Below are 24,488 nucleotides of genomic sequence, written 5' to 3'. Positions count from 1 at the left end.
TAGTCTCTGATTTTCTGTCATTTTCTTTTTCTTTCTAAATGAATAACACTGTCCACTACCCCTACTCCCAACCACCTTTGGGTCAAATTCTGCCTCCTTATCCCCATGGGAAAGTGGTATTTCCCCTGGGTTTTAATTTCTATCTCCGGGATTGTTGTGACTTCTTGGAGCCCTTGTTTTCTGAAATTTTTATGCCTGTGTTTGCATCATTTGAGAATACCCTGTCAAATCAGTTCTAATGAATGCATCAGAATCATTATTCTGATATCCATGAAATAATCTTTGTCTCTAGTAAAATTGGGGGAGATTTATAATACACATTAACCTTGGAGGGGGTGTTTCCTCCAAAGCACTTTCACCATTTTTCCAAGTCTGGGGTAAGCTTGTTTCTGGGAAAGGCAGCAGGTTGGAAAATCATGAGTAGGAAAAAAACTGTAGGGATTGACGTAGAAAGAGAAGGAAAGAGAAGTCAAAGTTAGCTCCAGTGGTGCATGACCTTGCATGTTTGTTTCATTTCCTCAATAAATATTTCTTAACCAACAGATAAAAAAGAATTGCAACTATGACTGCCAAGTAAGCAGGATCAAATCTATAACTAAGGTCTTTAAGGATTTGAAGGTGTCCTCTGGTACTTTGTGTGGCTAAAGTAGCTTGGACATGGGGGCTACCCTGATGTCTCTGACTAGACCTTAAGCCCTTTCAGGACAGACACAGCACAGGTCTTGTTTGAGCTTCCACAGAGTCTGACATAGTGCTGGACCCACAGAAGGTCTTTAGAGAACATTTGCCTTTATTAAATGTGAACATAACCTTCATCTATCTTAATGGGGTAGAGACTTGGTGCTCACAAAACTCATTCTTTTCTTGAGTAACACTTATTCTGAAAATATTGGCATTTCATCCTTACTTGTTCCTCAAGTTCATCTCAACTGTCCCATCAAGATTCAGAAGTGTATGTTCACAGCTGGTGAGGAACCCAAGCTGTGGATTTTCCTACCCAGTTTGGAGAAGACATTAGAGCTTGGTGGTTGAGGGCACCAGCTTTGAGGCAAGACTTAAGTTTGAACCTACCTCTCTTTGTTACCTCTCTATGTTCCAGTTCCCTCTAGTCTTAGTTTCCTCATCTGATATGCAGCTAATAATCCTACCCCTTGTATCAGGATTAAATTTGATTTCGAGTAAGCAAAAGCCCCAACTATTAGTGACTTAAACAATAAAAAGTTAATTTCTTCCTTGGTGGCTCAGTGGTAAAGAACCTGCCTCCCAATGCAGGCAGAGACTCTGGTTTGGTCTCTGGGTTAGGAAGATCCCCTGGAAGAGGAAATGGAAACCCAATATTCTTGCCTAGAAAATTCCATGGACAGAGGAGCCTGATGGGCTACACAGTCTGTGGGGTCACAGAGAGTCAGACATGACTGAGCAACTGAGCACGCACACATACAGGTGTAAATTTGGGGCTAGACAGACCAGAACTAGTGTGGTGGCTCTGTTCCATTAATTCCTCAGGAACCCAAGCTCCTTCCTGCTCACTAAGAATGTCATCTCTTTCCTTACGGTCCAAGATGGTAGCCATCACATTTGCTTTCCAGATAACAGAGTGGAGGAAGAAATGAAGAAGAAAAGAGCAAAGATGTTCCCAAACTGTTTTCAAGAAGGTTCCTGAGAGCCGTCATGTGACACTTCTGTTTATATTCTGTCCACCAGAACCAAGTCACATGTCCATGTCCATCTGTAAGAGAGGATGACAATTAGTGACTTTATTCTGGATAGCTATGTATTGATACATGAGCAAAAATTCTACGACCATGAGAGAAAGGGAGGATAGACATTGGGAGGTAACTGGTAACCTCTACCTCACCCATTTAGAGAGTTGTGGAAGGAAGGAAGTGGGGTGATGTATCCTAACTCCTTTCAGGGTACCTGGTAGAGCTCACTAAGTGGTCAGTTTTACCACCTTTATACTGTTCAGAGGAAGAAGAGAATCTCAAAGGAAGGAATAGAGGCCTTTCTCTAACTATGAGAGGCCCTTTTAGGATGTGGAAGTATAATGCTGGGGACCTGAAGTGCCCTCTCCTTTAATTGCTGGCACCTTCCCCTCCTTCACTGCAGGAGCAGATCTGGTGATTAATGAAGTGATGTGGTGGGACCATGGAGTGTATTACTGCACCATTGAGGCCCCAGGGGACACGTCAGGAGACCCAGATAAGGAAGTGAAGCTCATCGTCCTGCGTAAGTGCTCTTGGAGATTTCTATTTGGCCACCCCCACTGGGACACTTTTACATAAAGGGAAAAAAAAACAGAAACAAGCAAACCTAGGTTATTGTGGTCGGTAGCCAGCCTCTGAAGTACTTTACCAAAGCTGAATTTTTAATTCTGCGTGTATATTGCTCATCCTTAACTTATAGGTCAAGAGCTGTGTAGATCAGACCTTTAGCATGTTACAAGCTAAAGCATGCCCCTGAAGATTTAGTTCGACCCTTGCTTGGCTTCCCCCCTGCAGACTGGCTGACCGTGATCTTCATCGTCCTGGGAGCCCTCCTCCTGCTCCTGCTGATTGGAGTGTGCTGGTGCCAGTGTTGCCCCCAGTACTGCTGCTGCTACCTCCGCTGCCCTTGCTGTCCCAACCGCTGCTGCTGCCCCCAGGAAGGTGAGGGGGACAGATGAGCAGTGGGATGGGGCGGGACGGAAGCCTAGTGCCCCAGACATATCAATTTCACATGACCACGTCAAAACCTTGCATTCTCCCAGGTTCTTCTCTATGCCCTTCTCATCACAGGCTCAGAGGTCTTTGGGCTCAGTTCAGAAAATGATGCTTAGGGAAGCCATAGAGCCAGGCGGGAAGACTTATGCCTGTTCACCTTCTAGACTGCCTAAGGCCCCCTTCAGATGGGTCTGTCCACTGGAGTCCTTTCCTCAGCAGCCCTGATAGGCCTCTGCTTCAGTATTTTCCCCCAACTCTGACCTTGCTTGGACATGAGGTGGCTGGAGGGAGTGGTTTGCATGGAACAATGAGAGAGAAGGCCACTTCCTAGAGATGACTTGAAAAGAACAGATCAGAAGAGAGAGAGGTGTTGGAGCGGGTGTCCTCAAACTTAAGAATCTCCTGGAGGGCTTGTTAAAACTTGGTTGCCGGCTCTATCTTTGGAGTTTCTGATTTAATCGGTCTTGCGTGGGCCTGAGGATTTTTATTTCTCAGAAGTTCACACTGCTGGTCTAGGGGCCACACTTTGAGAGTCTCTGTTTTAGACAAAGGAAAGAGAAGGCAGAAGATCTTGTTCTAACAGTGATCTTTCTTTGGGCTTGAATTTGGCCTTTTATTAATAAAACAGAATTGTGACATGCCCTAAAACATTTGGTGAAGACAAAAGAAGAAAGTTTATTCCACAAAGATCTTTTCTTACTGAACGGATGGAGCAGAATCAGCAGCTTTAAAGGAAGGATTTTTTTGTGTTTTTAAAGTAGCATTTCCTTTTCCTGGTGGTATAAGTAAAGTATTACCTTGTAGGAAATCTGAGAAATTCAGGAAAATGAAAAAACTGATCTGAGCACCCAGATATAACCACTGTTATCATTTTGGTCCATTTGAAGGATATTAAAAGAAACCCAGAAATTGGCTTTTAAGATAGAAACAAAACCTAATCTATAATGTCAGGAAGCTCAATGGTCCGAGTCTGGTTTCAGGCCTGTGTTCTGAGGTTGCTGTCTTATAGGAAAAGAGAACTAACTTTTATTGGATGTCTGGTGTGTGGGGCCTTTGCATATATTTCCCTTTTGAATCCTCACAACCCTAGAAGGCAGGTATCATTGTTATTTAACAATAAGGAGACTGAAGGTCAGAGGAGTCACACAAGGTAAGTAGCAGAAACAATGCGGTGTTGCATTCGTTCTCGTCTGACTTACAGTATGTGAATTTCCCACAACAGAGGCTGCCACAGCCTGTCTGTGTAGATCACTATGGGATTGGCTGAGATGCCAATAAGCTCCTTCAAGAGACAAGAAATAGCAGAGAACTCGGTATTGGGCCATGGAGCTCCTTGCCTTTCTATCCCTCCTCTGGGAAGGAGGTCATGTAGGAGTCACTGCTCCCGGTGCTGTAATATAAAGACTGAGATGAGAGAAACTCTCCCAGGATACTTTCTCGGAATCCCTAAGTCTGTGGGGCACTCAAAACAGGCAGGGGCTAGGGACACAGTCAGCACCAGCGATAAATGTGTCTACTGTCCGTAAGCTGATTAACAGGTTCTGGGAGAAAGTGGTTTCTCCCAAGTGGTTAGATTTCATTTAGAAGAACTGGTGAGATAAGGAAATGTGGGCCACAAAGAAAGATCCTTGAACTTGAGCAGATGAGGTCACTTTCAAAGTGAGTCACCTGGGGAGTCTGTCCTGAGAAATTTGGTGACAAGAGGAGATTACACAGAGAGGGCAGGACTTGTCAAGTTAAGCTCTTGGATGGGGAAGAGGGTGGATGTGATCGTTGATTTTTTTTTTTTTTTTTAAATAAGGTAACCCTAAGCAAGGCTATGGTTTTTCCAGTGGTCATGTATAGATGTGAGGGACTGTGAAGAAAGCTGAGTGCTGAAGAATTGATGCTTTTGAACTGTAGTGTTGGAGAAGACTCTTGAGAGTCCCTTAGACTGCTAGGAGATCCAACCTGTCCATCCTAAAGGAGATCAGCCTGGGTGTTCATTGGAAGGACTGATGCTAAAGCTGAAACTCCAATACTTTGGCCACCTGATGCGAAGAGTTGACTCATTGGAAAAGACCCTGATGCTAGGAGGGATTGGGGGCAGGAGGAGAAGGGGACAACAGAGGATGAGATGGCTGGATGGCATCACCGACTCAATGGACATGAGTTTGAGTAAACTCTGGGAATTGGTGATGGACAGGGAGGCCTGGCGTGCTGCGACTCGTAGGGTCACAAAGAGTTGGATACAACTGAGCAACTGAACTGAACTGAAGCATACTTGTAGATGGAGAACCAAGGCCAGTAGAAAGAAAGAGAAAGGAAGCATTGTGAAGTGAGGCAGCAACTGAGGAGGGATGGAGTCAGTGGGAGTGACATCAGGACTACCTTTCACTGTAAGAGAGGGAAGGAAAAGGAAGCCTGCCCTCTGGAGAGAGAGAGGAAGTTGTTAACACAAGGAATATGATTAAAGTGTAAGGGAAGAAGCTGGGGAAGTGAGTTGACACCAGCCTGTCTCGATTTCAGCAGATCAAAATTCTAGACACACAAGGCAGCTTCAAGAACGATGTCAGTGATTCTTGAGCTTCTGTGACCACAGCCCACCCCCACAACCTGCCCCAGCTTTCCAGTGAGAGGACCAGGGAGAAGTAAAACAAAAATGACACCAAAGTTTAGTAACCCCACTTCAGCTGAGGGAAGTGGGGCCTAGACAGAGATTTCCACAATTATACACAGCTTGTTAGTGGTAAGCCTTGGACTAGTCCTAGGTCTCTTGATTCCATGTCCAGGACTGGTTCCTCTTCCTTAACAAAGACATGTTATCAGCTGAAAGTTCATACTGCGGGGAAGACATCAGAAGTGGGGAATGTTTAAACTGCTGCTCTGGAGGAGGGAAGCAGGGTTGCTGAATCAGTCAAGGAGATCTACGCATATTGGAAAAATGGCTATTTGAGGTTGGTTGTCTGACAATGGAATCATCATGTGCCCAGGAAGCATGGACTGGTAGTTCCTGAAAGCTGAAATAGCAAGGGTTCAAGGGGTGTGAGATTCTAGGGTGTTTCTGAGGATGTCCTTGAAAGGACTGCCAGTCAAATCAGTATACTGTGTATACTGCCAGTATATATAAAAAAAAAGAAAAAGGACGGTATGACCTATGGCTCATGGAGGGCGAAGAACTCTCTGTAAGAGTGGAGAGGGGGTGGTAAGGAGTGGAAAGAGTTGGAGGTCCTCAGGGTGATTCAGGCACCATGGGTGATTCACACAGAGGTTTCTGGCTGCGGGTCTCTGGTGGAAGGGAGGTGTTGAGCATTATTTCTGTCACAAAGGGTGATCTTAAAGCACATGCCCCGGGTTTTCCTCAGAAATGAAAATGAATATGCTTTTGATGCTTTAGTCTCCAAATGTGTACTTTTTGTCTTCTATGGGATCTAAGGTGAAAGTAGTGACTTATATTAACCATTTATTGTAACAACATGAGCCATGACCCATTGAATATTTGCCAGTATTAGGCATTTCATATGTATTACCTCATTTAACTGCAACAACTTTATGAAATAGATATTATTATCCCTGGGGCTTCCCTGTTGGCTCAGATAGTAAAGAATCTGCCTGCAATGCAAGAGACCTGGGTTCGATCACTGGGTCAGGAAGATCCCCTGGAGGAGGAAATGGCAACCCACTACAGTATTCTTGCCTGGAGATTTCCATAGACAGAGTGCCTATCGGGCTACAGTCCATGGGGTCACAAATCAGTCAGACATGACTGAGTGGCTAACACTTTCACTTCACTACTTATTATCCCCAGCTCAAAAATGAGGAGGTTGAGCTAACATACTGTGGAGACTCAACTGAAATTACACAGCTAATACATGCTGGGATTCCAGTGGAAGTCCCAGTGACTCTTAAAGCCTGTGTTTATGGAAACCTATCCCTGAGGACCATAATTCTCAGAATGTTGTTGAGAGTTGAGAATCCACAATAGTCAACTCCAACTCCTGCCTTAAAGCTTGTTGAAAACATGGATTTTCTCACCTTGTATTTGACTGAAGGCCAGTCTGGGAGTGGGATCCAGGAGTCTGTATATTTAACTATCTCATTAAAGGTGATCAAGACAGATTTTACACCACTGAGGTTCAGAGATAACTTATTAGGAGTCATTTAAGGCTTTGTTTGGCACCCCACTCCAGTACTCCTGCCTGGAAAATCCCATGGACGGAGGAGCCTGGTAGGCTGCAGTCCATGGGGTCGGGTCGCTGAGGGTCAGACACGACTTGAGCGACTTCACTTTCACTTTTCACTTTCATGCATTGAAGAAGGAAATGGCAACCCACTCCAGTGTTCTTGCCTGAAGAATCCCAGGGACGGGGGAGCCTGGTGGGCTGCCATCTATGGGGTCACACAGAGTCGGACACGACTGAAGTGACTTAGCAGCAGCAAGGCTTTGTTAATTTCTCCATGTTTCTTATTTTGTTGCCTGATTCCCCATTAGGTGAGCAACAGAAAGCCTGATAGTCTAGACTTCCCCATCGAGCTATTTTTTTAGGGACAGGCACGCAAGGTAGAAGCTCAGAGACTATATTTTTTCACTCCAGTGCATTAGGGAAGGAAAGGACCCTAGAAAGAGATGGTGGCAGTTAAGAAGGAAGCAGGTGAGTTAATCTTGGGAATATGTGAAAATCTGACAGGAAGCCTGATGGAAGATCCAGAAAAGTCTCTAGGAAGTCATCTCTGCAAAGGGTCCCATTAATTAAGAAGTCATTTGGAGAGCAAGAAGAGAAGCCCAACTCTCCTTTTCCTTCCTATTGAATTGGAGGAGCTGAAAAAGGAAATGGCCCAAAGATGCAACAGTACCATTGGGAGGAGATCAAGATTCAGTTAAGAGGGGTAGGGGGCAGCGAACGTTGTTCCCAATGGGATCAGATGTCCTGAGGCCCTGGAAGCAGAGATTAGTCTGGAGTGAGTTTTGAAAGGTGTGGTGCTGAGGAGAGAAAAATAATGTGAGAAGGTACTGCTGGGAAAGGGTTTTTTGTTTGTTTTTTGGTTTTTTTTTGCTTTATCACATAAAGGAGTCTGGGGACTCTGCAGTTTGGCAGAAAGTGTAGAGGCTTGACAGACAGACACAGGGTCACACACTGCCTCTACTGGTCGGTCACCAGCTGTGGGACATTGGGCTGGGAAGGTAACCTCTCTAACTTTCTCATCTGACGCTCACATTTAAGAGATTTCTCTGAGGATTAGTTAACTCATGTAAAGTGACTGGCCCGTATTAAGGAGGGCATTGTATGTGCTGAAGGTGGCATGTTATATGGAATTGGGGGAGGCACGTGTTAGCAAGAGAGAGAGGAAAGTGCTGAGTAGGTGAACTTGTCTTCAGAGGGTCTGGTGTGCTGTCCTTAGGCATGAAGGTGTGGCAGGTGGGTGAGCTGCTCTAAGCCTGCATCTGGCTTCATCCAGGCTGGGCTGTGACTCACCATTAGGGCTGGAGCTCCACACAGGTCTGCGGGCTTGGCTATAACCACTTCTTGTTGTGTTGGAAGTTGGTTTTATACTGGAGCCATTGGATAGCCTTCCAGATGACCCTTAGCTGCTGGCCTCAGCAAATCCCCCACCCTATGCTGGGTCCAGAATGCCTGTCTTTTTCCTCCTCCTACTATGGTAAGAGGAAGCTCTGGCAGAGCTCTGTGGCTTTAGGGGCATTCAGAGGGTTGGGGAACCCAGGAAGAGGTGAGAGTACCATGCTGGGGGCCTAAAGAGGGCACTTCCTGCACTTAAGCACACAAGTGGATAGACATGGGACTGTTTACATGCATGTATACACAGGGACCTTGGGAGACATGTGCACTCGGTCACAAGATAGAATCACGTGAGCAAAACAACTAAATGCATTTGTTTTTAATTTGTATGTGCTGTGGGTTGTGTGCTTCAGATCAGCTGCAGAGGGGACTGGAGAAACATTTCTATGGACTCTTGGGCTGCTTTTTTTTTTTATACTATTTTCTTTGCCCTGAAAGGAAATGGTATTTCCCTTCTCTCTTCTCTGCCTCTAACCCACCCATTAGAGATTCCCCTTACTTAGGGAAAACCCCAACATTTAATAAAGTGAGGAGAAGTGTAGAAAGGATCTACTTCAGGTTTTTGCATTCTCTGCCTTATTCCCCGTGGTTTTCTCCCACCCAGGGCTGGCCTTACCAGCTGGAAACATTCATCAGTCCCTTTCCCTTTACCAGTAATTCTGCGCATTGACCTCAGCATCTGTGTCCTTTTCTTCCACTCTGAGCAGGTGATCCTCCCAAGAAGCCCCTGACTCACCGCCTCCTGTAAGCCCTTTGCATCTGTGCCTTCTATATTTGGCCTATAGCCTGAGATTTCACTGCCTGCTAAGATCTACATTTCTACCTATACATTTTAGGTGACCTTGGAAATTGGCAGGACGATGAAATGATTTCAAGACTAGGAAGTCAAGTTTCAGGAGGATATTTCCTAGGGTGCAGGAACTGCAGTCTTGCCAGGGAATTTATTCCCAGCGTTTTGACAGAGGAACAGTGGATTCACTACTTCCCTTAACTCTTCCACCCGTGTAAGAGAGGACACAGTAAACTTCAAGGAGAGAAAGTGGCCTCTTGGCAAGGCTGCCGGGTGGAGAGAAGTGAAGTGGGGCGTGTGGGCCTTGCACTGGCTCAGGGTCTGCGTTTCTCCCTTTTCCCCTGCAGCCCTGGCCCGCCACCGCTACATGAAGCAGGCTCAGGCCCTAGGCTCTCAGATGATGGAAAAACCCCTGTACTGGGGGGCGGACAGGAGCTCCCAGTTTTCATCTTATCCAATGAACCCACTGCTGCAGCGAGGTAAACCCTGCCAGAGATTTGGGGTGGGAGAGGGTAAAGGGCAAGGGTAGGAGCGTGGGCTGCATCGGGGCCTTCATGACCAAATAGTGGGCAACTTTGTGATGGAAGATGGGAAGGCGTAGATTCACGCTAAATAAGGTGGCACTTGGGGGCCCTGATTCTGAGGAGTGTGTTTTGGACGAGCAGTTCTGCATGTTCTTATTCTTATTTTCATTCAGATTTGTCCCTGCGATCCAGCCTCCCCGAGGTGCCAGTGACCCAGGCAACCGCTCACCCTCCCATCCCCAATGGTGTCCTAGAGTATTTGGAGAAGGAGCTGCGGAACCTCAACCCATCCCAGCCTCTGCCACCTGACCTCCAGGCCATATCTGGCCACCCCTGCAGCATCCTGTCCTCCCTGGGCTCTGAGGTTGTGGAACGCAGAGTCATCCACCTGCCTCCCCTGGTCAGAGACCTGCCGGCTTCCCGGAGGACCAGCAGCTCCTCCCGCCAGCAGTGGCTCCCCACACCGCCATCTCCCTCCAGACCCTGGGATCTGAGGGAGGGGAGAAGGCAGCACCGCTGCTCTGATTTCCACCAGGAGCTCCGGGATCCTGAGGCTCAGTGCTGGGAGTTGGAGCAAAGGGAGCTGGACCGATTGCGGCGTGGGAGGCACCGCGGCTTCAGGCATCGCTGGTCACCCAGGCGCTGGTCGGACAGGGACAGCCTCAGCGACGGTGACGGCCCCTCATCCAGTGAGGCCCACTGGCGGCCCCACCGCCCCCCTCTCCGGAGCCGCTACCCAGAGAGAGATCCCCGCAGGCCCAGCCTCAAGGAAAGCGCTCAGGGGCACCAGAGGCGCAGGCCCCGCAGCTACTCCCCTCCCCTGCCCTCTGGTCTCAGTTCCTGGAGCTCCGAGGAGGAGAAGGAGAGGCAGCCCCAGAGTTGGGAGACCCGCCGCCATCGTCGCTCGTGCTCCCCAAACTGGCCTGAGGAGAAGCCACCCAGCTACCGCTCGCTGGATGTCAGCTCAGGCAAGAACGGCAAGAAAAAAGGGAGTGTGAAGAGGCGCTTGGTGAGCCTGGGGCTTCCTGCTGAGGGTCGGGAATGGGCAGTAAGGACTCTTCATCCAGGCTGACACAGGCCACCTCATATGCCTCCATGGAGGGCCCCTGGTCCCTGTTTTGCACCGCTTGCCCTCTGGGCTCCGTGAGACACCTCTTATAGAGTTGGAAGGAACTGTGAGTGCTCAGGGCAAGCTTGATGCTTCAGGAGGGGCTCCTCGCCCCCAGCCTGGCTCCACCCCTCATCACAGTTCTCCGAGGCCAGTCGGGCAGGGTCCCCCCATTTCACAGGTGAGGAAACCAGGCTCAAAATAATGAAGTACCTTGTGAGTAGTGGAGCTAGGACTCCAGGACAGGCCTTTAGGCTTAATCTTTACTTCTTGTCATAGCTGCCTTGCTTTACTTAGCAACAGCCTCCATTCCCCAAATTAGAACAGTGGGACTGACAGTGTGCAAGGGCCTGCTGTATTTGAGGATGCAGCCCTTTGAGACTCCTCTGGAAAGTATCATTACAATGATTTAGAAACAGACCCAAAACAAAACAAAACAACTTGATATCCCAAATATGGGTCAAAACTTTAGGATTCTGTGAACAGGCAAGGTGCCAATGTCAGAGCCTGAAAGGGACACAAAAGGAAGTAGGCTTTTTAATGCCTCTGAGCATAGACCCTTTTCCACTGTAAGATGTGACTTTAAAAAGTCATTTTATAATTAATATACCTCAATGATAGTATTCCTTCTATGTTGTCTCTTTGCAAATTATGCTGGTTGTTGCTCAAAAATATTCATGAATTGCCTTCAGAACCAACTTACAAGCTACCCACAAAAATCTGTTTCTTTATTCATTCAAAAATCCTTTTTCTGTTTTGTTTCTGCTGAGATAAAGGAATGCGGAGCAGGTTGTGAGGGAGGTTCTCAGAGTAGAGGGATATTAGAGGAACAAGAATTTTAATCTCTCATGCACATTGACTGATACAACTCTCATTTGGAAATGCAGGTTCTGCTGTGCCTTGTTTTAAAATCAATCATCTGCGTAGTGTGTGCAAAGACAGAGACCTTGTGAGTGCCTCAGTGCTGGTCTTTCTAGGGAAGAACCTTGGTGAAAGAGTGATTTGTGAGGAAGATAGTGAAGGCCCACAGGCATTTCTGAAATAATCGATGGCAATTATATTCTCACAGATGTCCCAAGAGAGAGGCAGAGAGTAATAATGAAACTAAGTGGCACTGAAAGTGAAAGGAAAGTGAAGTCGCTCAGTCATGTCCGACTCTTTGTGACCCCATGGACTGTAGCCTACCAGGCTCCTCTGTCCATGGGATTTTCCAGGCAATAGTACTGGAGTAGATTGCCATTTCCTTCTCCAGAGGATCTTCCCGACCCAGGGATGGAACCCAGGACTCCCGCATTGTAGACAGACGCTTTACCGTCTGAGCCACCAGGGAAGCCAATGACTATGGACATTTACACAGTGTTTCATTTAATCCTTTCAACACCCTGTTCGTTTACAGTAGATACAACTCTTCCATGTTACCAGTAAGAAAATTACATCCTGAAAGAAAATACAAAATCAATCAAAGTCAATCACTGTTACTTTGGTCATGTGATTACTAGATGGTCTCTTATCTTCACTGTAACAGAGAAAAAATTAAAAGCCAGCTTCAAACCCAAATCCTATTTTCTTCTAAGTTAAAGAAGAAATTTAAATTTTCCTTTATTTTCTTCTAAATTATATAGTTTCTTGTAAGTGAAAGAGGGGGAAAGTGGGGTATCAGTTATGTTCTGGATATTGGAATAAGCCATTTCTAAGTCTATTTCACTTAATCCTTGCAACTGCCCTGTGAGGCTTAGTAAGATTAAGTAACATGCTCAAGGTCACACAGCCAAGAGGGAGTGAAACCAAAATTTGAACAAAGCCCTTTAACTCTCAAGCCTGTGCTCTTTTCAATTCATGCTGCCTAATTAGAAGAAAATCTGTGGGGCAATGTTTTCTTGTGACATTTATTTCTTCCTTATTTTCTGAAAGTATTATAGCTTCCTTTATAGTACACCTTCCTTTATAGTACGCCTTTCATCAGGGTGTACACAAAATAATTCTATCACAAGCAAACCAAATTTTCAATTGTAAAGTTGCTTGTGAGAGGAAAAGTCACTCAAGATAATTCTAAAGGCCTTCATTATTTTGGATTTCTCTGAGCTTATCTCCAAAAGAGTTCTCACTTCAATTTATCACATTCAACTGTCCACTCATATTCTGAATGACCAGAGGCCCAGGACCAAAGCTTGATTGATTATTTATTTTTTAAATTTTATTTTTAAACTTTACAAAATTGTATTAGTTTTGCCAAATATCAAAATGAATCCGCCACAGGTATACATGTGTTCCCCATCCTGAACCCTCCACCCTCCTCCCTCCGCATACCATCCCTCTGGGTCGTCCCAGTGCACTAGCCCCAAAGCTTGATTTAGAAGGGTGATTGGTTTGGAGGGCACCGTGTTTTGTTTATAACTTGAATTTTGAATGCCTTTGTAGTTGTTATTATTTAGTAAGTTGTATCCGACTCTTTTGTGACCCCATGGACTATAGCCCACCAGGCTCTTTTATCCATGGGATTTCCCAGGCAAGAATACTGGAATGGGTTGCCATTTCCTTCTCCAGGGGATCTTCCTCAACCAGGGACTGAATCTGTGTCCCCTACATTAGCAGGTGGGTTCTTTACTTCTAAGCTACCAGGGAAAGCCCCTTGAATGCCTTTAATGGAGCCAAAATGTCATTCTTTGCTTCTCTCCTTAATGGGGCTGGAGGCTTTCAAAACACCTTCTAACCTTTAAAGTCTTTGGAGCTTGCAGCTAATTTTAGAAGTTATAATATATTTGGGCCACTAGATGGTGATCTTTAATTATATATAACTTGAAGTTTCTCTACTCAGGTTGATAAAATGTATCACTATTTTCTTAAGATTTTTTTAAAAAGATCTATTTATGGCCATGCTGGCTCTCGGTTCTTGTGCCAGGCTTTCTCTAGTTGCAGTGAGCAGGTGCTACTCTCTTCTGTGGTGCATGGGCTTCTCATGGCTTTGTTTGTTGTGGAGCACTGGCTCTAGAGTACATGGGCTCAGTAGTTGAAGCATGTGGGCTCTAGAACACAGGCTCAGTAATAGTGGCTTACTTGCCCTGTGGCATGTGGGATCTTCCCAGACCAGGGATTGAACCCACATCCCCTGCATTGGCAGGTGGCTTCTCAACCACTGGACCACCGGGAAAGCCCTCAGGCTTTCAGCAGGTACAGCTTTACCATAACTTTTTGCAAAATACTTATTAAGAATATTAAATATTCAGATGCTCTAGTGGCTGATTTTGCTGATGCCTGATCCCCAGGCTGGGGAGCCTGACATGCGGCTCAGAACACTCACTCCTGTGGAAGAACTTCTGCAATGTAACCATTCTCCAGTTTGTGGGTCACTCACCCAGTGGGGTATGGGATTTGATTATATTGCAGGTCTGCCCCTCCTACCTGTCTCACTGTAGTTCTTTATGTGTTTGGTTCCAGTTTTTTTTCTTATCGATGGTTTTTCTGGAAATAGTTGTAATTTTGGTGTGCTGATGACAGGAGGTGAGCTCTGGGCCTTTCTACTCTGCCAGTTTGGCTACTCTCTCCCATCCCACATCATTTTGATTAGAAACCATGTCCCCTAAAACTTTCTTGATAAAATGGAAATATACAAAATTTTTGACGCAACATGAATGTAGTACATACATGTACATTTTGAACAGTATGTTTTGAGACAGATACCTTGCCATTCCAACAAGAAAGGTCACATTCATTGATGACAGCTGTAGATATTCAAAACTAGAATAAAAATAATCTCCAGTACATAGAGAAATATGAGAAATGAAAACCATACTCTCTGAAGCCCTTGTAGCACAAGATGAAAAAACCAAAAGATCAAGTGGAATAACTTCTGAAGAAAAGTCACTGAGTTTGGTCAGCAAGAGGTAATTAGTGATCTGAAAAAATAACTTCAGAGAAATTCCATGGTATGAAACTGAACTTTTTAGACAAGGTTGAGAACAAACGGCTCAGGAGAATATAAACAGAGAAAAGAGAACTGGGCCATGTCTTCATGAACAAATGATAGAGGTGCTGATGAATGAACAGAGTATCTTTTTTTCAAGAGATTTAAAGATGTCAAAAATCAGTAAGAGGCAGAGTGAATGAGAAGTTTTCAGAAGTTAAAGATGGTTGAGGGAGGCTCAGAAAGGTAGGAAGAGCAAGAAACCAAAGCCAGGGGGAGAAACTGGCTTCACGAAGAGTCAAGAAGTAATGTTTTAGATTCAGAGCTGCTGTCCCAGCAGCCACCACTCACTGAGGATTTGCACCTGAACCAAGCCCTTGTGTATTGAGTACATAGACAATAGAGCACAGCTGACTGGATTTTTGTGTTCTTATATTCCCCAGGAGAGAGAGAGCTCCCATAGTGGAAGGAGTGTGGTCATTTAGTCACCGGGCACAACACTGCTTCTGTGGCGACTTCTCAGCTCCTGTGTGTCACCAGCAGCATCTAGATTTCCACGTGGCTTGAGATGGACACCGCAAGTTTGTATCTAACATCTTTGGCTTAGATTCTGAGAATCAGATGGTATAATTTTATAAACAAAGTTTGAGGAGTCAATGACTGTTGTTTTAACCTTGGTACACACTCTGCATATTCAGGTAGTCAGACTTGTAATGAATCCTAATTGGGATGCAATCCCTCAGGAACTTAGTAACCTGAGTCTTCAACTGGGTCACACTGCTCAGAACTGTGGCCATTCTCAAGGTGAGAACTCGGGAGTCTTTAAGAGGAAATCAAACATGTCTCAGAGCAAGAAATCTATGGAGCACTATAGGGAAATTTCCATGGAACCTTGTCTCCCTCAATAGCATATCTAGAGGATCCCTTCATGTTATGAGTCCACTTTACTGCCCCCAAGACTGGTCCTGAGTGCCTTTGAGGGTTCACGCAGAGATGGCACAGGGAATGTTCCACAATGTGCCCTCTCACAGGCTATTTATTGCGAGTGTACAAAGTCACAGAGAAGCACTTTTGCACCAGTTTTATTCCTTTCCTTTGTTTTCTTCTTGCTTTTTTTCTTTTTTTTGCCTATATCTGTATATTTTTTTATATAGTATGTATCCATTAAAATCACTTTAAATGCTTTTGGGGAATAGCATAGTACATAAATAAATAAGAAGTGAAAGGTACTGGCTTGAGGATTCTGTCCTAGATTTTGATGCACTTGAAATTAAGCCTCCCCGACTAAGGCTCAGAGAAGAGCCAGACCAACCCGATAGCTATGGAGCCACCTTTCTCTTGGCACCATTTAGCCTTGTGGGGTGGGGATTTCTCAAGTAAAGGCATCCAGACAGGTTTTGCCACTCGGTGCCCCAGGAGGAAGGCTCTGTGCCTCTCTGTAACAGGCCCTACATCTCTCTCATTTTCCTTAGCCCCCTCTGGTGTCTTCATGAGTCCATTTGTGCTTCAGGTAGAGACTCTCCTCCAGCAGACCATAAGGAGATGTCCTAAGATGAAGTGTGTGTGAATGTATGTGTATTCCTCAACAGTATCTTTATGTGTATGGCCTTAAGCTCATTTTTGATCCTTTTGTACTGACATGTATTTTTTCTCCATCCATTTTTCTCATTAATTACATATTGGAGAAAACTGGTTAAATGCCTGCACTGGGCAAATGTTTCTTTGAGATTATTTTAATATCCATAATGTAACTGAGTCTAAATTGGAAAAATAGAAAAAAATTAAAATTTTAATAGATAATTCAGTAACTGAGAGACTTCTGGTCTGGACAAGCTGATATAGACCTCTTTTCCTCTGTTCCTCCTCACTAAACACAACTTTATAAATCCTAGAAATGTTACAAGAGACAAACAAAGAAGAAATCTGAAGAGTGCTAAGAAGAAAGTGAGCTGGTTTGGGAACCCAGGACCAGATGACAACACAGAGGCAGGGCATCTTGTGTCCCCCAACCAGCAGAAGGCAGCCACCCAGACCTGGTCTTTTCTGACTTCCCATCTGGCAACAGAAGGTAGTTTCGTAGCTTGTTCTTTCCCCTGGATCTAGTGGAAGCCCCTCTTACAACTTCAGAGAAGGGGGACCTACTGGGAGTCCTGTCAAAAATAAATGACCAGGGGAAGCATTCTCCTTCCCTGCAGAATCAGAGATTCCTCTTTTCTATGGGGAAATGCTGATGTGGATGGGAGGACCCAGTAAGCAGGTGGCCCAACTGGAGAAAGCTCAATTGACCCCAAGGGCTGGAGACTTTCCTCCTCTGCCCAGAGATACGAGGGCTCTCTGGTGGAACCAGGAAAAAGAACCTGTCACAGCTAGTAGCCTTATAGCTAGCAGCTGGGTCCAAGAAATCACTTTATTCTCCTCCCTGCCCAGAGAACTGGGTAGCTGGAGGTGGGGGGAGGGTTACTAACTGAAGACTTTCCCCACCTACCTCCCTCACCCAGAGGTATCTTGGCAATCCAGCCGGAGGAAATTTCAACCCTCAGGCAGTCACAAAGTCTCTGAAAATTAAACAATTACTGTAATCAGCCCACAAAAGTAGGCTAAGACTCATATGTTAAACCTAAATAGAGTAACTTCCTGTAAAATATTTAAATAGAACTCAGATTTTCATAACATAATGGACAAAATGTCCAGGATATAAATCAAGAAACAAGAAAAATCACAACTTGAATGAATGTCAACACCAAGATGAATCAGATGTTGTAATTAGTCTGATAAGAATTTAAAGGCAGGCATTATAGAAATGCTGCAATAATCAACTACAAATTCACTAAATACAAGTACAAAAAATAACAGAAAATAAATAGAAGTTATGCAAAAAAAAAAATTATAGAACTGAAAAATAGAAATTAAAGACTTACTAGATGGGCTCCCAGTAGAGTGGAGATGATGAATCAGTGAACATGAGTACAGAACAACAGAATTCACCCAATATGAATAATAGAAAAGAGAATGGGAAAAGTGACCAGAGCCTCAGGGACCTGTGGACTAATAACAAAATATCCAACATTCATATCACTGGAGTCCAATAAAGTAGAGGGGAAAGAGGGAAGAATGAATAAATATTTGAAGAAACAATGACTGAAAACTTGCCAAATTTGATGAAAAACATCAACATAGAGATTCAAGAAACTCTAAACAGGATAAATCCCAAGAATCCATGTCAATACACATCATAATTAAACTTTTGAAAACTAAAGACAAAAATTCTTGAAAGCAGCCAGAGAAAAACAATGAAATCCCTGTAGGGAAATACCATATGAATGGATTTCTCATGTGAGATCATGAAAAAGGAAATGTCAAATTTTATTTTTTAAGTCCTGAATGAAAACAACTATTGACTCATAATTTTGTATCTGGCAAAACCAGTTTTTAGAAATGAAAGGAAAATAAAAACATTCACAGATGAATGACGACTAGAAGATTTTGTGACTAGCAGATAAATCCTGGAAAGACTGGATAGAAGTTCTTCAAATAGAAAGAAAAGGACAAAAGGAAACTTAAGCATCAGAAAGCAAAAGAAAAAATAGGATAGAAATATGAGTCCATACAATAGACATTCTTTTGAGTATTAGTATTATAATTTGTTTCCATCATAAAATATGATTTATAAAACCCCAAAGAGGGGAAAAAAATCTCACAAAAGAAATGGGAGTTATACAGTGAGTTAACAATAATAGGTAAAGGTGAGGAAGGTAAAGAAGCCTAACTGGAAGTGATGTTTCTATACTTCATTTTAAGTAGTAAACAGTGTGATACAAAGTACAGAATTAGAAGTAGTATCCAGAGCAACCATATGAAAACTACAGAGATGAACTTAGAAGTGCTATAAATAAATCCAGATGAAATCCGAAAACATGTTCAAGTAACCTGCAGAAAGGTAAGAAAGAAAATAAACAACGACGTCCAAAAGAAACAAGTAGGAAACAATAAAATAGCATCCTAAAGTGCTAATAACATATCAATATTTGCCTTTGTTGTAAACTGTCTAAATATGCCTATCAAAAGACAGATTAACAGCAGATTAAAATATGTTTTTAAAAAACTAAATCCAACTATATGTTCCATATAAGAAATTCACTTTGTATTCAACCACAGGTAGCCTAAAGTAGGATGGAAGAGATACACCATGTACACATTGATAATAAAAATTAGAAGGAGTGACAGTATTAAAATCTCCTAAAGTAGACTTCATAGCAAAGAAAATTATCAGAGACAAAAGAAATATTATATAATAGTTAAGGGATCACTCTGTCAGGAAGACACAATATACTAATGTGTATAAACTAAAGCATAGAGCTTCAGATACATGAGGCAAAACTGTTAAAGCTGAAAGGAGAAAGAGAAGACTCTACAATTATTGTTGGGAACCTTAACACTGCTCCCATTCAGTAACTGGTAGAAGTATTAGGCAAAAACATCTGAGCAACACAATCATCAAGATCTAATTAACAAAACAGACCATCCAACAACAGTAGAATATAGTTTTCTCAATTTCTGTCGAACATTCACCAAGTAGAAAAGAAAAAAAAAAAACCATAAAATATACCATAAAACAGACCTTGACAAATTAAAAAATTGAAATCATAAAGCTTATATGTCCTGACTACAGTGGAATCAAACTGGAAATCTGTTAACAAAGACAACAGGAAACTCTCAAAATACTTGGAAACGAAGCAACACACTTCTAAATAATTATGGGTAAACAATAAGCCTCAATGAAAATTAAAAAGTATATAGAACTAAATAAAAATTAGAACACAAAGTATGTAGGAGGCAGCTAAAGCAGTATTGAGAGGGAAATTTATAGCACCAAATGCTTACATTTAAAATGAGGAAAGGTGTAATATAATTTAAATTATTTCCTCCAGAAACTAGAAAGCACAATAAACCCAAAGCAAGCAGAAGGAATGAAATAATAAAGAGCAGAAAATAAAATTGGAAATAGGAAAACATTACTGAAAAAAAAAAAGCCCAAGAAAACAAAAAGTTGGTTCTTCAAAAAAAAAATAATAATAAATTTGATAAACCTCTAGCAAGACTGACAAAAATAGAACACATATCACCGGTATCAGGAATGAAATAGGATATATCATTCCTGATAGTGCAGCTGTTAAAAGAAAATAAAGGAATACTACATACAACTATATGTTCATAAATATGACATTGTAGGAAAAAACAGAACAATTCCTTATGCACCACAGACTGCTGCAATTCAAGACGATGCAATAGAAAACCTGGATAGCCCCATGACCATTAAGGAAATTGAATTTTTAATTAAAAAGCTTTCCAAAATGAAACTCAAGGCCCAGATGGTTTCACTGGACAATTCTATCAGACTTTTAAAGGGTAATTAAAACTAACTTTATACCTCTTCCAGAAAATAGAAGAGGGGGAAACATTTTCCACCTCACTCAGGAAGACAGCAGAGCCAGACAAAGATATGGCCAGAAAAAAAGAAAACTGAAAACATTCCTCCTGAACTTAGGTGCAAAAATCCTTAACAGAATATTACCAAGTATTTTAAAACACAAAAATAAGTATATACCATGAACAACTAGGATTTATTCTAGGTATGCAAGACTAATTACCAGAATAGTCAAAACAATCTTGAAAAGTACAATTGGAAGACTTATATCTTCTCATTTTAAAATGTACTACAAAGCTATCATAATTGAGATAGTGTGATACTGACATATAAGGACAGACATATTGGTCAATGGCAAATAACTAAGAGCCCAGAAACAAATCCTTACATTTATGGTAAATTGATTTTTTGCCAAAGCTATTTAGGCAACTCAGTAGAGAAAAAATAGAAAAAATACAAACTGCTGCTGGGTCATTTGCATAGCCACAAGCAAAAAGGTGGAAGCATTGCATACACAAGCAGTTAACTCAAAATGGACAGCAGACCTAACTGTAAGGGTTAAAACTACAACATTTAGAAAAAACTAGTCAGAATCCTTTGCGTCCTTGGATTAGTTAAAGAGTTCTTAGATATGACATCAGTAGTATAACCCTTAAATGAAAAATTTATAAATTAGACTTCATCAAAATTTAAAACTTTTGCACTTCAAAAGACACCATTAAGGAAATGGAAATACAAGTTACAACTTAGAGAATATGATGACAAATCATATTTTTTTTTTTTGCAATTCGTCTCTTTTTATTATTATTATTTTTAAACTAAATTTATTTATTTTAATTAGAGGCTAATTACTTTACAATATTGTATTGGTTTTGCCATACATCAGCATGAATCCACCACGGGTGTACACGTGTTCCCAATCCTGAACCCCCCTCCCACCTCCCTCCCCATACCATCCCTCTGGGTCATCCCAGTGCACCAGCCCCAAGCTTCCTGTATCCTGCATCGAACCTGGACTGGCGATTCGTTTCATATATGATATTATACATGTTTCAATGCCATTCTCCCAAATCATCCCCCCCACCCTCTCCCACAGAGTCCAAAAGACTGTTCTATACATCTGTGTCTCTTTTGCTGTCTCCCATACAGGGTTATCGTTACCATCTTTCTAAATTCCATATATATGCGTTAGTATATTGTATTGGTGTTTTTCCTTCTGGCTTACTTCACTCTGTATAATAGGCTCCAGTTTCATCCACCTCATTAGAACTGATTCAAATGTATTCTTTTTAATGGCTGAGTAATATTCCATTGTGTATATGTACTACAGCTTTCTTATCCATTCATCTGACAAATCATATTTCTAACAAAATATTTAGAAAGAATAAAGAAACAAAGAATAAATCTCAAAACTCAAGAAGATAAACAACTTAATTTTTAAAAATAGGTAAGATTTGAATAGAGATTTTACCAGAGAAAATAAAGATGGCTAATAAGCACATGAAAAGATGCTGCTTATTAGTAAAATAGAAATTAAAATGACAATGTAACACTACTTCACAACCACTAGAATGATGATAATAAAAGACAATAGTAAGTGAAGGCCTAGACATGGAGAAGTGGAAATTGCTGATTGAAATGTAAAATGATGTAGCCATTTTAAAATGCCTTTTGGCAATCAAAAAAAACATATCAAACATAAATTTACCATGTGACCCAGCAGTTTCATTCCCTGGCATATATCCAAGATGAACACTCTATTTATGTGAAGACTTATACTTGAATGGTCATGGGGGTCTTATTTTTAATAACTAAAAATGCAGTTAAAAAAACCCACAAAACCTAAATTTCCCTCAACTGGTGAATGGATGAACAAAATATAGTATATCCACACAATGGAATTCTATTCTGTAGTTTAAAAAAAAAATAACTGATAGGTGCTACAACATGGATAAACTTCAAAAACATGCTCAGTAGAGGAAGCCAGATGCAAAAGACCACATATCATATGATCCAGAACAGGTAACTCTACAGAGACAGAAAGTAGCTTAATGGTTGCCTGAGCCAGGGGTGGAACAGGAATTAACTGCAAGTGGACAAGAGGTTCCTTTTGGGGGTGATGGAAGTATTCTAAAATTGGATTATGGTGATGATTGTACTAAAAATCATTCAATTGTACACTTATAAGGAATGAATTCAATGATAAATCTACTATGCCTCAATAAAATTCTTTAGTAAATGAATATTATTCCAAAATGTTTTCTATGCATATATAGAGTGATAAAAATTCTTTTAAAATGTGTTCAGGTTTCCGAGGTGGCTCAGTGGTAAAGAATCTGCCTGCCAGTGCATGAGACACAGGAGTTGCAGGTTGGATCCCTGGGTTGGGAAGACCCCCTGGAGGAGGAAATGGTAACCGACACCAGTATTCTTGCTTGGAGAATCCCAAGTTCAGAGGAGCCTGGAGGGTTACAGTCCATAGGATCACAAAGAGTCGGGCATAACTGAGCACATATGCAACAGAAACCCATATTAAGAGGGATTCTGACCCACTGTTGCATATCAAGCAAAGAATATTTTTCAGAATTGGAAAAACAGTTGTGAAAAGTCTGGACTATGCCCTGTGAAGAGTTATGAAAAAAGCTGAGAATCTTTAGCTTGATGAATGCTTACTTGAGGCAACATGAAAATTCTCCCCAAATAGCAAAGAGAGTACTGCATAAAAGAGAGGTTTATGCTTATTCTAATTAGCCATAAAGGAAAGAACCATGGTAGGCAGTTTCATAAAGAAAGCTTTTAGTTCAACATAAAGAATTGTCTGCCAGTTTTTCCCAAGTCACTATAACTTATGAGGCTCAACAAAGAGTCTTATGTTTTTGCTGAAAGATTTCTCAGAATCTTTAATATCAGGTGTTAAGAGGATGTAATAAAAATAATTTGTCTGAAGAAACTATTAGCACTGTTAATATCTCTGAGACAGTAGTTCATAGAACAGATGGAGTTAAAGCTGCTGAAATGGGGACAGAGTATTTTCTGAAGAAGAAAAGTCAGGTTCACATCAAGATATTTGAGGAGGGACTTGCCTGGTGGTCCAGCAATTAAGACAACACACTCCCAATCCAGGGGGCCTGGGCTCAATCCCTAGTCAGGGAACTAAATTCCTCATGCCATGACCAAGAGCCAGATTGCCACAATGAAGATCCCAAGTGCCAACTCAGACCCAGCCAGTCAAGTAAATGAATAGATAGACATACATCATTTTAAAAAGGTTATCTGTGGAAACTGGATAGTGTTGCTGTCACTTCGGCACTTCTGAAAACTTGGTAACCAGGACCAGAGTATGAAAGCTTGGGAAAATGGAGCAACTTTTCTTGTTATGTTTACAATGTGAGACTGATTCAAAACAGTTCTAGATGAGAATAACGGAGCAAAACCAATGGAAATGAGACTTTCTAGGACAGTTATTCTGAACTTTTCCCCCAGCAATACTTTCCCCCAGAAGTCATTATATTCCCATGTCTGTCCACTGAGTCATTCACTGTGTGCAAGGTATTATTTCTCAACTTTTTCCACCAACACAGCAACAAACAAATAAAACCCTGTCATATTCTATCACTTCTTCCTTCAACTCCAGATTTTCTTAGAATCCTGATATGGGACCGTGTCCCACATTGAGCACTACCATTTTAGAAGCTCAAACCTAGAGTACTGGGTTTACTAGAGTATTAACTTTTTTTTTTTTTTTTAATAAATAGGGCATTTAAAATTTGGGGGGAAAGTAAAACAGGAAAAAATATCAAAACAGATCCACTACTTTGAAGCTGAAGGAAATACCAGTAAGAAAGGAAGTTGTTTTCATAAAAAATACTGTTATTATTAAATATTTGTAGCAATAAATACAGAGAAGACAATGGCAACCCACTCCAGTACTCTTGCATGGAAAATCCTATGGACGGAGGAGCCTGGTGGGCTGCAGTCCATGGGGTCGCTGAGGGTTGGACATGACTGAGCGACTTCACTTTCACTTTTCACTTTCATGCATTGGACAAGGAAATGGCAACCCGCTCCAGTGTTCTTGCTTGGCGAATCCCAGGGACGGGGGAGCCTGGTGCGCTGCCGTCTATGGGGTTGCACAGAGTCGAACACGACTAAAGCGACTTAGCAGCAGCAGCAATGAATAAGATAATATAATAAGAAAAAGGTGGGCCAACAACATTGAAAATGAGGGTTGGAAAATGATAATTAGTGTCTATACAGTTGTCCACAGGTGGGCATAATCTAGAGTTAAAACATTATAGTCCCTAAGAAAAGCGTATACTGTACAAGAATTGTTCATCAGGACTTCTACAGTTTATACTTTGCTGTTTTGCAGAACCATGTTTACTGTCTTTAATTTGGTTTCCAAGGACCTATCAATACTGAGAAAGGGGTTTTTTGATTAGTAGATAAAATACTGTAATTATCAGAAAGATATATCTTATCC

The 24,488-nt window shown here is 42.2% G+C and overlaps 1 protein-coding gene across 4 annotated transcripts in view; it reads left to right on the top strand.

Moving 5' to 3' along the window:
- Positions 1 to 19,176, top strand: part of ILDR1 (immunoglobulin like domain containing receptor 1) — a 37,971-nt gene extending 18,795 nt beyond the window's left edge. The window contains exons 4-8 of one of the 4 annotated variants that reach the window (XM_027533351.1): positions 2,110 to 2,229; positions 2,502 to 2,648; positions 9,395 to 9,526; positions 9,745 to 10,539; positions 15,024 to 19,176. In XM_027533351.1, the coding sequence (XP_027389152.1) occupies positions 2,110 to 2,229; positions 2,502 to 2,648; positions 9,395 to 9,526; positions 9,745 to 10,539; positions 15,024 to 15,043 (1,214 nt within the window). In that variant the 3' untranslated portion in view covers positions 15,044 to 19,176. Of the gene's footprint in view, positions 1 to 2,109; positions 2,230 to 2,501; positions 2,649 to 9,394; positions 9,527 to 9,744; positions 10,581 to 15,023 lie in introns of all 4 variants that reach the window. The other 3 variants (XM_027533264.1, XM_027533523.1, XM_027533435.1) reach the window with 3 other exon arrangements.
- The last annotated feature ends 5,312 nt before the right edge of the window (positions 19,177 to 24,488 follow it).

The sequence above is a fragment of the Bos indicus x Bos taurus genome, chromosome 1 (assembly GCF_003369695.1).
Source record: "Bos indicus x Bos taurus breed Angus x Brahman F1 hybrid chromosome 1, Bos_hybrid_MaternalHap_v2.0, whole genome shotgun sequence".
Classification (NCBI taxonomy): Eukaryota; Metazoa; Chordata; class Mammalia; order Artiodactyla; family Bovidae; genus Bos; species Bos indicus x Bos taurus.
The sequence above is the reverse complement of the archived record's forward strand: the minus strand, read 5'-3'. Positions and strand labels throughout refer to the sequence as shown.